The sequence below is a fragment of the Mesoplodon densirostris genome, chromosome 2 (assembly GCF_025265405.1).
Source record: "Mesoplodon densirostris isolate mMesDen1 chromosome 2, mMesDen1 primary haplotype, whole genome shotgun sequence".
In the NCBI taxonomy this organism is placed as follows: Eukaryota; Metazoa; Chordata; class Mammalia; order Artiodactyla; family Ziphiidae; genus Mesoplodon; species Mesoplodon densirostris.
In genome coordinates, this window is record NC_082662.1 from 160,441,637 (window position 1) to 160,456,587 (window position 14,951).

Below are 14,951 nucleotides of genomic sequence, written 5' to 3' on the forward strand. Positions count from 1 at the left end.
ACACTATATCAATATATATTGCAAAATAACTACCACAATAACATCCTTCACCTCACATAGTTACTCTTGGTAATTTACTGATTATACTTTTTTTTTCAACTGTATAGTTGATTTACAATGTTTCAGGTATACAGCAAAGTGATTCAGTTTTATATGCATATATGTGTGTGTGTGTGTGTATGTATACATATATATTCTTTTCCAGATTTCTTTCCATTATACGTTATTACAAGATATTGAATATAGTTCCCTGTGCTATACAGTAGGTCCTTGTTTTTATCTAATTTATACAGTAGTGTGTATCTGCTAATCCCAAATTCCCAATTTATCCATCCCAACTGATTATACTTTGATTTAAATAGGTTCAAATCAACATGCATCTTCAAAAGGGAATTTTCCTTTTATGCTTTTTAACTCTAATAACTGATAAAAGACTTTGCCTCCAACTGAAAGGAATGTTAAGGCACCTGAAAGCAAAGAAGAGATTTGGGAGGAGGACAAAAAAAAAAAGTTATTTTAACATTAAACCTATATTTAGCCCAGAGCCCATAAAAAGCCTAAATGGGGACTGTGCTAGGAAAAAGATCTAAGAAAGGGCCGCTACTTCTACTTCCAGGCCTGGCTCATGCTCTCCTAGAGAGGAAAGAAGAGGTGGCTCACTTTCCCCTATTAAGGGCCAAGCCACAGGAGCTTCTGAGAGCAGATAAGACTGTGATGACCTTTTGTCATTCCCTAAAACCTACCCTTTTCTTCAGACAAGCCTCCTCCCTCTAAACTATCTCTTGACTGAAAACACAAAACAGGATGATGGCCTTTGGAGAACAGACCTGTCAAGAGAGAAGCTTTTCCTCCCCCTTAACACTTGACCTCCAGTCTTATTTTAGGTCTCTTGGACATTATGACTCTGCCTCTCATTTCTCTATAACTTCCCCTTGTAGGGGAGCAAAATTTGCCATGCCGAAATGTCTCTTTGGCATGCAAATTATTTAGAGATGGAACAAACCAAGGCCAAAAAGACTCAGGAAAAATCTTTGACCTTCCCCCTAACTGCCTAAATTTAGATAGAGGGCCTGTTCCTGGAACAGAGCTGCAATAAGAGATGTCTGCAAAGGATATGGGCTAGGTGTGATGGGGGAAACTCAGCAGGGCCTAGAGATCACAGTCCATTCTGTGTCCCATTGTCTCTGCATGGCCCAGCAAACATCTATTTACCAAATATTTGCTTTTCCATCTCCATGTGAACTGCCTTTTTTCCCTTTGAAGTTCCAAAACACTACCCCCAACATCCTCTTTTGTCTTCAACTGAAGATGGTATTGAAGGAAGGGCTTCAGCCATTTTGGAGAATTACTCAGTTTTCCTGGGTCTCTACCATGTATACATGTTACTAAACTTTTGTTTGATTTTCTCCTGTTAATCTAGCTCATGTCAATGTAATTCTTAGGCCAGCCAAAGAACCTAAAAGAGTAGAGGAAAATTTCTTCCTAACACCCTTCTCGACTGTTTCATGAGACTTCTCTTTTCTGAAGGTAAATTTTATTCCTAGCAGATGCAAAAAAAAAAAACCCAAAAACAGGTAAAGTACTTGAAACAGTGCTCAGCACATAGTAAGTGCTATGGAAGTGTTACTTCTGGTACTGTTTTGTGCTGTTAAATGATATAACACTTTGAGGCATGAGATAGTCTAACCTGTGGTACAATATGCAGAATAACTAAGAAACAATAGTGGCTTCCACATCCTATTCTAGTGCTCTTCCAGAAATCTTTCTGGGCAAATAATTATGTTAATAACAATAAGGATAGCAAGCATTCAATCCTGGCAACAACCCAAGCTCATCCCTTGAAAGGTCTTTTTCCCCAGATCTTCATTTGGTAAGTCCCCTCCTGTCACACAGACCTTAGACATTTAAATGTCACTTTCTTACAGAGGCCTTCCTTGACCACCCAATGTCCACCAAGCCATCATAGCACTCTGTTACTATCTGCTATCTTGCCATTTGTTTGCCTGCCCTTCTGTCCCCTCCATGTATCCCCCATACATAGAATGTAAGCTTCATGAAGCAGGGACTTCATCTGCAGCATTTACCACTATATCCCCAATGTCTACAATAGTAATCTGTCAGAGCAGGCACTTAATAAATGTTTATTTAATTAATAAGTAAATGAGCAAACAACGCTACATGGTGGGTATTATTTTTACCTCCATTTTACATATGAAGAAGCTGAAGCTCATGGATACAACTACCAAACGACAGAATGGTGAACTAGCCTCATACCTACTAACAGAATCAAATCATTAATATTTGGGGTTACCCTTTTGTGTCACTTTACAGTCTACAAAGTGATAGCACAGACAGTATCTTACATGCTAAAATATACTGCAGGGGAGCAGAATTTGTCACCCCAAAATATGCCACATTAGCATGAAACCAAGCAGGACCCTGTGAGGCCCTCTAGGGCAGGGGTCTGCAATCCCCGTACTAGTCCGCAGCCTGTCAGGAGCCGGGCTGCACAGCAGAAGGTGAGCAGTGGGCGAGTGAGCAAAACTTCCTCTGCTGCTCCCCATCACTCCCCATCGTTTTCATCACCACCTGAACCATCCCCCACCCCCACCCGGGTCCGTGGAAAAACTGTCTTCCATGAAAACGGTCCTGGGTGCCAAAAAGGTTGGGGACCACTGCTCCAGGGTACAAATCCTTTCCGTGTTCCCCATTTCTTGTTTGTACGAAATAAGCTTCATTCAGCCTCCCAGATCTTCCCTGAGTACCAAAGGGAAGATCCAAACAGTTACTAATTAGGGAAGGGTGGGAATGCAGAAACAAATGAGGAACAGTCAAGAAACACCAGTGCAGCATGGGACAGAGACGTGGTTCCTCCTCAAGGAATATACATAACAACATATCTTTGAGTTCTTCAGCAGGAACTATGGCCCCCCACCCAGGTAGAGCACTAGATTCCTGGAACACCACCCTGTTACCTCACCACCAACCAATCAGAAGAAAGTCTGGACACAGTGGAAGATAACACAGACTCTGATCCCCTCCCCAAATGATTAAATGCGATTAACTTCCCCTTTCTCCCTTTAAAAAACTTTCATGGTCAAGCAGAATCTTAGGAGTTGGTTCTTGGACAGGAGTCTGCCTTCTCCCCAGGTTGCCGGCCTCCTGAATAAAGCAACCTTTCCTTTCTAAACAACGTGTATTGGCTTTCAAGCGAGTATTGGCTTTTGAGCGGCGAGCCGCCAAACATGAGTTCAGTGACAAGCATAAGGATTACTATTTTGAGCTAAAGACAATCAAAACCTAGCAGATTCAGGAAAGTTCTTTTACCTCTCCCTCAATTGCCTAAATTTACAGAGCAAAGGAAGAGAGCTATTACCAGAGATACCTTTTTACCTAAGAAATTTACCTATATAACAGGGCAACCTTTGTTTTCCAAACATCTCCTCTCCCTTCCTGTGAAAGGCCTTCCTCCCCTTGTATCCATAGATCCCTCCCCTTTCTTTGGCTCAGGATGGCATGTAAGTTTCAATTACCAGCAACCTTTTGTGTCTTCATATCTTTATGGTGCTCCCATATGTACATAATTAAATTTTCCTCCTGTTAATCTGTCTTATATTTATTTAAATATTAGACAAGCCAAAGAATCTAAAAGGGAAGAAGGGAAATGTTTTCCACCCCTACAATATTCCCTCTCTGCTGTGATCACAGAAAACAACTCACATATACCCTCAAAGGAACTCCTTTTAACCACCACTTTGTGTCATTCTACTACTATTGTCCCTCCTTTTTCTAAACTCCACAGCATTCTGTACATTATTTTCACCTAGTATTTATCATAACCCTCCTTGTAAAATGGTAATTTTTATATATTTCCTTATTAATAGGAGGTGACACAAAGTTCCTTTGGGGATAAGGTTGTATTTTAAACATCTTATCCTTGCTGTGCCACTACAATAGATAATATAAATTAACTTTGAATTAACTTGACTACAACAGTCATGGAATTATTTGTGCTAAAAACTGTTTTTATAATTCACTAATTCAAATGGCATAGAATTTTAGAGACGAAAAAAGAATTCAGGAATACCATTAACCCACATACACTACGTATCTACACTGGAATAGGTGATTCCTTCTCAATCAAATGTAAATTTCACTATGTCTTTTTAGGCCAGATGCTCCAATAACTAAACATAACTTAATTTGTTATTATTATTAGTTTAAAAATCTCCATAATAAGCAGCAGCACATTTTTTTCAGAAAATTTGTTCATTGTGATAATCAGATATGCTAATAGAAATTATTTAAATTACTTAAACCTTACTAATTCCACAACATGTGCTTTGTATCTGAAGAAATGTCAATCTACACTAAAACATGTTGTGCTGGCCTCAAAATGTTCTGGATTTCCTAAACTAATCTAATGTAAACAACATTTCTTTTTTTTTTTTTTTTTTTTTTGCGGTATGCGGGCCTCTCACTGTTGTGGCCTCTCCCGTTGCGGAGCACAGGCTCCGGACGCGCAGGCTCAGCGGCCATGGCTCACGGGCCCAGCCGCTCCGCGGCACATGGGATCCTCCCAGACCGGGGCACGAACCCGTATCCCCTGCATCGGCAGGCGGACTCGCAACCACTTGCGCCACCAGGGAGGCCCAACAACATTTCTTAAGAGTATCTTTAAAATGAATATTATATAAGCATTTCTTTTTTCATAACAATGTTTTTTCTCTATAATTGTCTCAAATTGTTCTTTGTAGTTTATCACACATCCCCAAATTAAGCAAGAATTCAAGAACCACCCCCTACATGTTTTCAATGCTGCTGACTCAGCTGACCCCTTGACAACTGAACTCTATTTTACCCTAACTTCATCTAAGCAGCTAAATCTGCTCCTATTTTTCTTGAAACTCTATAGTATTCATAAATGCCTAATTTATAAAATAAGAGGTCACTGAGCTCAATGAAGTTAAGTGCTGCATTTTCCAAGCTCCCATCTCCATATGCTTCTACTCTTTTATGCCTAACATAACTGCTGTTATCAATTTTTACTACATTTTGGCACAAGCAAAAAGTAGAAAATATTTTTATGAAGAACAACACAGCTAAAAATGTTGTACACCACTACTGTGAACAAAAGCAGGTACCTCTGTCCATAGAAAATAATTTCATTTCAAAATTTCAAACAAGTAGTATTTTAAGAGTAAGACCATAGTCTTAAGTACAAGAATATTATCTGGACCTAAAGTAAGTAGTATATCTGACTATGAAATAAGCAAAATTTCATTATTAAATATCAGTTAGGTTGCTACTTCCCCATCATACCCAAGGAGCTCTTCCTTGTCACATTTTTCTCCAGGTGATAAGCCTTTTGTTTTATTTATTAAATCTTCAACACACTAAAAGTCTTTAGATACGAGGATCATTTATTCCTCACTAATAGGCCACTTAGTAATGTGGCCTTGGTAATGTAGTAATGTGCAATTCCTTAAACTCCACAAATGAAAGACAAGGGAAAGGAATGCTAATACTTAATGAAAGGATCCCAAGTCACTGTGCTTGCCATCTTGTTTTTCTTAACAACTGGCATATTACTTTTTAAATGCATTGCAAAAGAGTATATGTACATACAGATTCTCTCTTTTCTGCCTTACAATTTCAAATCTTTAAATACTAATTTTTCAGAATAAATCCTTTTCAATTAACTAATAACTCCTCAAGTTTTCAATGAAGGCCTATAATAACTGGCCTATTCTCATTTCAGTACCCAGAATGAAATACTGCTTTATTCAATTTTATTTCCTTTGATGTAGTCTCATAGTAAGATACACTCTATAGTACAATACAAAGCAAATCTGAAAGTAAGTGGTAACACATAAATGTCTTATCGTTCTTTAGGCAAAATACAACCAGAAGAATATAAAATTATTCTATGATTTTAAAAATTATAAAACAAAACAAAAACACTACTACAAAGGTTATAACATTCCTATCAAAGAATCCTGCCAATAAACATCTTATGATGGGACTCACAGCCTTTATTTTCAGTAATAGGAAAAGGAAGAAATAATAATTCATCAAATTACTTCCTAGGCAATTTATTAGTGTAGCAACAGGTGATGTCACTATAGTTTAAAGTTATGAGTATCTTCAATATGAATTCTATTTTGGGGTACTTCAAAACTGTCATTTAAAAAATCACTTTGAGGGCTTCCCTGGTGGCACAGTGGTTGAGAGTCTGCCTGCCGATGCAGGGGACATGGGTTCGTGCCCTGGTCTGGGAGGATCCCACACGCCGCGGAGCGGCTAGGCCCGTGAGCCATGGCCGCTGAGCCTGCGCGTCCGGAGCCTGTGCTCCGCAACGGGAGAGGCCACAGCAGTGAGAGGCCCACGTACCGCAAAAAAAAATAAATAAAAATAAATAAATAAATAATAAAAAATTAAAAATCACTTTGAAATGACAGAATAATAAGCACATAAAATTTGAAGCAGCAGAACCTTCCAAAATTCTAATTTTGCTTTCAGCTGTTTTGAAAGTCCTCCCATGAATTAATAGATTTTTTTAAAAAAGAAAATATCAAGTGATGCATAATTTCTTTTTTGTTGAGATATAACTGACATATAACATTATGTAAAGTGTACAACGTGTTGATACATTTATATACTGCAATACGATTACCACTGTAGCATTAGCTAACACCACTATCACGTCACATCATTATCATTGCTTTTTTGTGGTGAGAACAATTATGACCTAGTCTATTAGCAACTTTTAAATTTATGGGGCTTCCCTGGTGGCACAGTGGTTGAGAGTCTGCCTCCCAATTCAGGGGACACGGGTTTGAGCCCTGGTCCGGGAAGATCCCACATGCCGTGGAGCAACTGGGCCCGTGAGCCACAGCTACTGAGCCTGCGCGTCTGGAGCCTGTGCTCCGCAACAAGAGAGGCCGCGACAGTGAGAGGCCCGTGCACCACGATGAAGAGTGGCCCCCGCTTGCCACAACTAGAGAAAGCCCTCACACAGAAACGAAGACCCAACACAGCCATAAATAAATAAAGCAAAAACTGTCAACAAGTAAAAATAAATAAAAACACCGTTAAAAAAATTATAATATAGTACATTCATTCCCTGGTATCTATGGAAAGATTGGATTCAGGACCCCTCCATGGACACAAAAATCTACGGATGCTTGTGTCCCTTATATAAAATGTTGGCCCTATGTATCTGCAGGTTCTGCATCCACAGATTCAACCAACCAAGAACTGATCCATGGACTGATCCACAGACTGATTAATGGTTGACTGAATCAACCCTTGAGAAACCCGTGGAAAAAGGGCACACTAGACTGCTGACTACAGTCACTAAGCTGTGCATTAGACCTCCAGAACTTTTTTATCTACTAGTGGCCAGTCTGTACATAATTTCTTAACTATACTATTTCTGAAGAAAGAAATTAGTTCACTTTCAAAATATCTGCCATGCCATTCCTCTAAATGTTGGCAACAATAGGTTTTCAGCACTTGACTCCATATTTTGATGGGTATTCATTCAGCAAAATCACTAGCAGAGGGTTTGACTTCCAAACCCAGGAAAAATAGAAAGAGAGAATGAATTTTCTAAAATTCTAACTTTGTATATAAAAGTTGTATATAAAATAAAGTGTACCCTAATACTTTGGATTTGTACCCAGCTTCTCTTTTGTTCCCAGTTGTAGAGGTGAATTATGACATTTTGTCTCCCATTCAAGCCTCAATCAACTGCAGTCTAACTTCTGCCCCACTACTCCTCTGAAATTGTCCAAGTTTTACAGTCTAAGATCTTTGTCTCTTATTTACCAATCAAATCCTTAGCTAACCTTCCTGAAGTACCTGATGCTGAAGGCATTCTCTCCTGCTGGAAACAATTTCCTCCCTCGCCTTTCCTGGCCTCGTGCTCTTGTGATTTTACCCCTAGATCTGTGCTTATCCTTCTACATTCACTTGGCTCAATCCTCTTCCTATACCAATCTTTTCAAGGTCTCCCCATTCAACACTTGGACACAGGGTAATTTACCTACTCCTAGTCACAATTCTCAAGCTTTAACCACTTCTAAAATCTTTATTTCCCAAGCTTAGGATACAAATACCAACTGCTCACTAAACCTAAAAGTTCCACAGAAATGTGAAATTCAGCATATCTGAAACTCCACTAGCTTTCCTCATGAGCCTCGAAACACTTCTCCTTGAAAGTCTATTTCTGTGACAGGGAAAAGCTAAATCGGACTCCAGGTTCGATCTGTTTCTTTGACTTTAACCTTTGCTTTTTGTTGCTTTTATTATAATCATACGTAATGTCCTGCCTCAGGGAACCCTGCTCCTCTGCCTGAATGTTAAACTAAATGCCTCTGTTCAGTTCACAGGGAGACAACCTCACCCCACCCACCTGTGGATGTCTCAAGAAAGAAGAAGAAATTAACACATCCCCTCACTGAGGCTGGCCATTCCACCGGGTATTTGCAAAACTTATGACCTTTTGACTTTACTTACTCATCTCCTCCCCGTCTCTGTGCTATAAAAGAAGCTGGCATCCAAACCCCGATAAGATGGTTTATCAGAGACACTAGCCTGGCATCTCTTCCGTCTGCCGGCTTTCTGAATAAAGTCGTATTCCTTGCCTCAACACCTCGTCCCCGATTCACTGCAGCGAGCAGAGCAAGCTTGGACTTTGTAACATCTCAGTCAAAAGGATCAACAACCACCCAGTCACCTGAAAGTAATCCTAGACCCCTTGTTTTCCCTCAACCTCGCGTCACATCAAACACCAGATCTTGATTCTTACTTCCCTAAGGCCTCTCAAATTCATCTTTTCTACTATCCCCACTGCCACCGCCTTTCTTCACGCCATCATTTCTCATCTTGGCCACAATAGCCTTCTTTCTTCATATTTATTGCCTCCAATATCAGTATCTTTTTCACTGCTGTCAGAGTGACCTTTCCCAATTATAAATATAGTGTCATTCACAGCTTAAAATTCTCCCAACCTGAGGATAAAGGACTAAGCATGGTAATGACCTACCTATTCGGAATAATTACCCACCATGCCCACTGATGCTTCGGCAATATCTAATTTCCTACAGATCTTGAACATATCATGTTACATCAGAGTTCTATGACCTGACTCAACTCTTGTCTCTGACTGAAATGCCCTCCTCTGCCTTACCACACTCCAAAATCCTGACCTTTCTACCAGAGTTAGTTATTCATTTATTGGTTCATTTATTCATTCATTTATTTTAGGCTTAAGAAACAAAGGATTCTGCCCAAAAAGAATAGAGACTCGATAGAAGACAAACAAGTATTAATTAACATTAATAAAAACAATAATAGCTAACATTTACTGAACATGTACCAGGTGACAAGCACTGTCCTAAAGGGCCTTACATGAATTCATATTTATTCATCATGACAACTGTGATACTGTGATATAATAAGAAATATATATTTTGGTATTCATCCTGGCTCCTGAAACAGTGCCATAGCAATAAAGGCAAAAGAAACATCTTTTGTTATAATATTCGGTTTTTATCCCATCCATTTCTGAAATAGTTCCAGAGCAATAAAGGTATAAGGAGCATCTTTTGTTATTCCTAATGAGCTTCTTTCAACCACACTTGAATTTTGTTAATGAGGTGACTTTTGGAAAGCCCCTGAGGATATGGGGTGGGGGGAAGATGGATGCTAGAGGAATCGATCACATGATAGAGGGCAGGAACTTTCAGCCCCACTCCCCCAACCTCCAGGGAAGGGAAAGGAGCTGGTACTTGAGTTAATCACTAATAGCCAATGATTTACTCAATTGTGCCTACAGAATGAAGCATCCATAAAAAACCCTAACTTAGGTGTTCAGAGAACTTCTGGGTTGGTGAACACATGGAGGTACTGAGAGGGTGGCAAGCCTGTAAAGGGCATGGAAACCCCATACACCCTCCCCCATACCTTGCCCTGTGCATCTCTTCTAGCTGGCTGTTCTAGAGCTGTATCCTTTTATAATAAACTGGTAATCTACTAAGTAAACTGTTTTCCTGAGTTCTGTGAGTCATTCTAGCAAATTATCAAACCTGAGGTGCAAGTTGTGGGAACCTCCAAGTTATAGCTGGTTGGTCAGAAACACAGATCACAACCTGGACCTGCAACTGGTGTCTGAAGTAAGGAGGAGGGGCACAGTCTTGTGTAACTGAGCCCTTAACCTGTGGGGTCTGTGCCTACTCCAGGTAGTTAGTGTCATAATTGTATTGTAGGCCATCCAATTGGTGTCCAATTGGAGAATTAATTGCTATAGGAAAAACACTCACCCATCTGGTGTCAGAAATGAAGTGGTGTGAAGAGTAGTAAAGGAAACAGAGTTTTCTTTTAACAACTCTGAGAAGTTAGAGGGAAAGTTATAACCTTAAAAATTAAAAGGTATTAGGAAAAAAAGTTTAAAAAATAATCCGTGATATAATCTTCATATGAAGAAACTAGAAAAACAAGTTAAATCCAAAGCAGAAATAAAAAAGAAAGCAAAAGGAATCAACAGAAGATAAAACAGAAAACAATAGGGAAATCAATGAACCCAAAATCTGTTTCTTTGGGGGGGAATAAAATCAGTAAAATTAATAGACCTCTAGCTAGGCTGATAAAACAAAAAACAAGAGAGAATATATAAATTACCAATATCAGAAATAAAAGCAGATCCTACAGATCCTAAAAATATTAAAAATAAAAAGGTAATATTTTAAGCAATAAATTAAATATCCTTGATTAAATTGAAGATTCCTTGAAAGACACAAATCACCAAAAATGACTCAAGAAGAAATAAAAAAAATAATAAACAGAATAACACAATATCTACTAAAGAAATTAAATTATACCACTAAAGTTAGAAACCATGTTCTTATTTGATATTCATTTAAATCAGTCTCACATTTATTGGAGCTGAATGTAATTTAATCTTTTTATGTCACAAGAAATGGCCTCAAATAGTATTTTTAATGTTTTAGTACTAAGAAATTCTTAACTCATGGTACTTACCACTCAGTCACTCAACATCAGTAGTTTTAAAAATACGAAAATAACATTTAATAATAAAAATCCACTCTAATATATATATTCTTGAAATTTATATAAATATATAAATTCCAGTACTCTTCTTTATCTTGCCATATATATTAGATATATATGTGTGTGTGTGTGTGTGTGTGTGTGTATATATATATATATATATATATATATATATATATATAAAGCTAATTTGGGGGGGCAGGGTGGGAGGGGGGAAGCTAACTTTTTATCAAGTCTCTAGGAAGAAAAATTCACAGCATAATAATTTATTAATTTTCACTAGAATGATGACAACCACTTTGTATACAGCTCCTTTATTCCTTTATTTATTCTTATGCAACCCTGAATAATCCTTTGGCTCAAAATGACAAACGAATTCTTTGATAGTCATTAACAATTAAGCTACCAAAAAAAAAAAAAGAAAAGAAAGAAAGAAGGAAGGGAGAAAAATATCTCAGAATAAAACATGAAAATATGCTCAGGACACTAAAATTTTAAATATTGTTCATATTATCTTCATCAGAATATGCTACAAAAACTAAAAGAAAAAAAACAGTATACACAGTAATAAAAGCTGTGTCAAGACGAAAACCACAACAATTTCAAAGCATCTAATATATGAAGCCTAACTGAGCAATAACAAGTTTTTTTTAATATGCAAATGGTTAAGCGGCTTCTATATTTGTTCACTGAACTGATGCTTGCTTTTACCACATTACATTTTGCATATTATAGTATATGAAGCAACAAGCATTTTTTAAACTTGGAAGAGAGGGAGCACTAAACAGGATGAAAAGGATTTTCCATCACTCAAACAGAATATTCTACTCTGATTTCATAAAATGGACACTACTAGAATTCAAGTTATTTTTCACTGTTACCTTCTTCCTTCATTACATAACAAAAAGTGTATTTTACCTACTAATACTGCCTAATTTAAGAACTTCACAGAAACCCTAATTTTGTTCATTTAATATTAAAATAATTTTATAACCTTACTAATAAGTCAGACAACACCTTCACATAATATTATATAGGTAGAAATAACTATAACAATTAGTCATGTATTACTTTTTTCACTATTCATATTTTTTTCACTATTACTTTATAGTAGGGTGAGAGATTTTACTTTATAAAGATATGATGTTTCTGTGCCCTTTCTTTTTGGTTTTATGTAATTGTATATAAAAGAAAGAAAGAAAAGCTGTTTTAGATATAGATTCGTTATTTCTATTAAGTATGTTGATACTTTACAGGTTTCTAAAACAAATTCCTACATAATTATTACTAGTTGTTTTTTTTCAACTGACATTACCTACATATGGATTTTTCAAATACTCTGTTGGTTGACTCTAAATATCATTTGATTATCTGAGGAATTCTATCACTTTTTATTGCTATTTAAGAAATTATTTAAAATTTAAAATTATTTAAAATTTAAAATTAAAACTTTTAAAAATTAAAAATATGCTATTTAAGAAATTATTTTATTGCTATTTAAGAAATTATGTTGGCATTAAAGAAAAAATGATGGAAAAAATGTATTATGTGAAAAGAACAAAAAGGTCCTACCTGTTTCAACCTCATGAAGAAAGTCTCCGTGAAAGTCTTTCTGCTGAAATACCAAAATCGCTCGTTTGCAGGGTACACACGTACTACTGTCTCCAGGAGAAAGCGGACAGGCTCCACCACCTCCGTGACTACCATATCCACCGCCACGGTCATGTACACTCGTTTATCTGCAGTAGAAATTTTCTGTGTTTTATGCCAGCTTTATTATTACTTATTTAAGAAAACAAAGTTAAAGGATTAAGGTTCTTTATACTCCTGTTACCTGCTATGTTTAATTTTAAATGTTTTATTGTCACTTAGATTAAATAGGTAACCAAGTTTCCCAAGTATGTTTCTCAACACTCCTGATCCCACCTTAATCAAATGTTCAAATATCCTCTGACAACTTTAATTTTTCCTTCTCAAAATCAGGCCCTTAATATAAAAAAATAAATAAAATAGAAATTTCAGAATGTCTTTTACACTAAAACTATCTTTCAGGTTTAAAAACAAAACCTGGAAAATCACAAAGATCTGCCCTTTCATTTTATAAAAAGAGATACTAGAAATTATTAGGTCTGTTTGATGAGTTGCATGGGAAGGACTGTCAAATCAGAAGAGATGCTCAACCTTCATTATGTTAAATTTGTTTGGGAAAATGTTATTAATATTTCAATGTTGTATGCTTTAAGGGAAGTCCCCAGAGATTTATCAGTACCCTCACTGTCCATAATACATATTAACCATCAGGAAAATCATTGACCAAAGCTCTAATGTGCAATTTTCATATATATACTCTCTATATAACTTATAAAATATGCTATATATACTCTCTCCATATATATAACATACAGAGTACACATACACATATATACTCTCTCTACATATATAGAGTATATATACACACTACATATTTATAGTATGTATATATATTTTATATACATAAAATATATATCAGAGACCTGGCAAGTGCTTTTAGAGAACAGTATACTGTTATCAGTCAAAATTTCAGTTACTATTTAAAATGTTTTCTTCACCATAGCCTTCCTCTAATTTGAATCTAGACTTTCTAGACCAGTGTCTATTGGTTTTCTTCAGTTTCGCTATGGTAGGTTGAAATGTGGATTTCATTTTATTCTATTTACCCTGCTTGAAATTCATTGGGATTTTTGAAACTGTGGTTTGTTTATTCCGTATCATTTTGTCATTTCTTCATTATTCTAAAAATATTCTTAAAATTTATATTGTCTACCATTTTCAGTTCTCAGTTAAAGGAAAGTTCAAATAACCAAGCCTACCATTAGAAGAAACCTTCAATAGTGTCTTTTTAGCCATTACACAACATTTATACTCATCAACTACACTTCCATTAATATCATTAAACTCAACAAAAAATGTATTACATTCATACTAAATACAAGCATTCTATCTGCCAATTCAAGAGGAACTAGGATTCTCTAGACATTGTACTTGACCTAAGGACCTTATAAGGTCTCAGGGGAATAAAGTAGAGGGGTTAGGGAAAATAACAAAACACAGAATACAATATACAACTTGACGTAGCAAAAAGATCCCAGACATTTCATCTCTCAGGGCTTCAACTTTTGTAGTTTTGATTCATGACTCCTCTGAGTAATTTATAATTTCAAGAACACCATTTAAAAATTTAAGAAATTAGGTCAACATTTTTGTGTGGCATATGAAATGATTTTAAATTTAAAACACATTATCTTTTGCATTAGAATATTATTGTAATATAGTACTATGTAGTTTCTTTTAATTGAACAAATAAATTTTTAAAAATATATTTTTAAAAAATATATAATTCTTTATTTTTTTACTATTATTATTATTTTTGGGCCACACTGCACGACATGTGGGATCTTAGTTCCCCAACCAGGGATCGAACATGCAACCCCTGCATTGGAAGGTGGAGCCTTAACCACTGGACCGCCAGGGAAGTCCCTAAAATATATTATTTTTAATTGAGGACCAAATACGTATTAAAATACAAAATGAAACTGAACTATGTGTTACATTAAGAACAGGTAAAAAGTGCTTTTATAAGTTATTATTTGAAATTTCTATATTTTACTTCAAAATTACCAACTGGCTTATTTTTTCCATTTTCACATTGATTTTCTGAATGATTATAAGGAAGAAGTTTACAGACTGGTATTCACAAGCCTGTATCCAGAAATAACAAACTGTGGTGTAAAAATTATTTATTCCTAATATGAAAAGCTAAATTTTACATTATCATCATTATTTTTCTCTCTTTTAGCCCTCAGTTTGAAATAGCTTGATGTGTGATCAAATGCATG

At 36.2% G+C, this 14,951-nt stretch overlaps 1 protein-coding gene across 4 annotated transcripts in view; it reads right to left on the reverse strand.

Annotated features, from left to right (window-relative positions):
* Window positions 1-14,951, reverse strand: part of RABGAP1L (RAB GTPase activating protein 1 like) — a 694,034-nt gene that overhangs the window by 563,793 nt on the left and 115,290 nt on the right. For all 4 annotated transcript variants that reach the window (XM_060091226.1, XM_060091224.1, XM_060091223.1 and 1 more), the window contains one exon: window positions 12,649-12,815. In XM_060091226.1, the coding sequence (XP_059947209.1) occupies window positions 12,649-12,815 (167 nt within the window). The remainder of the gene's footprint in view (window positions 1-12,648; window positions 12,816-14,951) is intronic.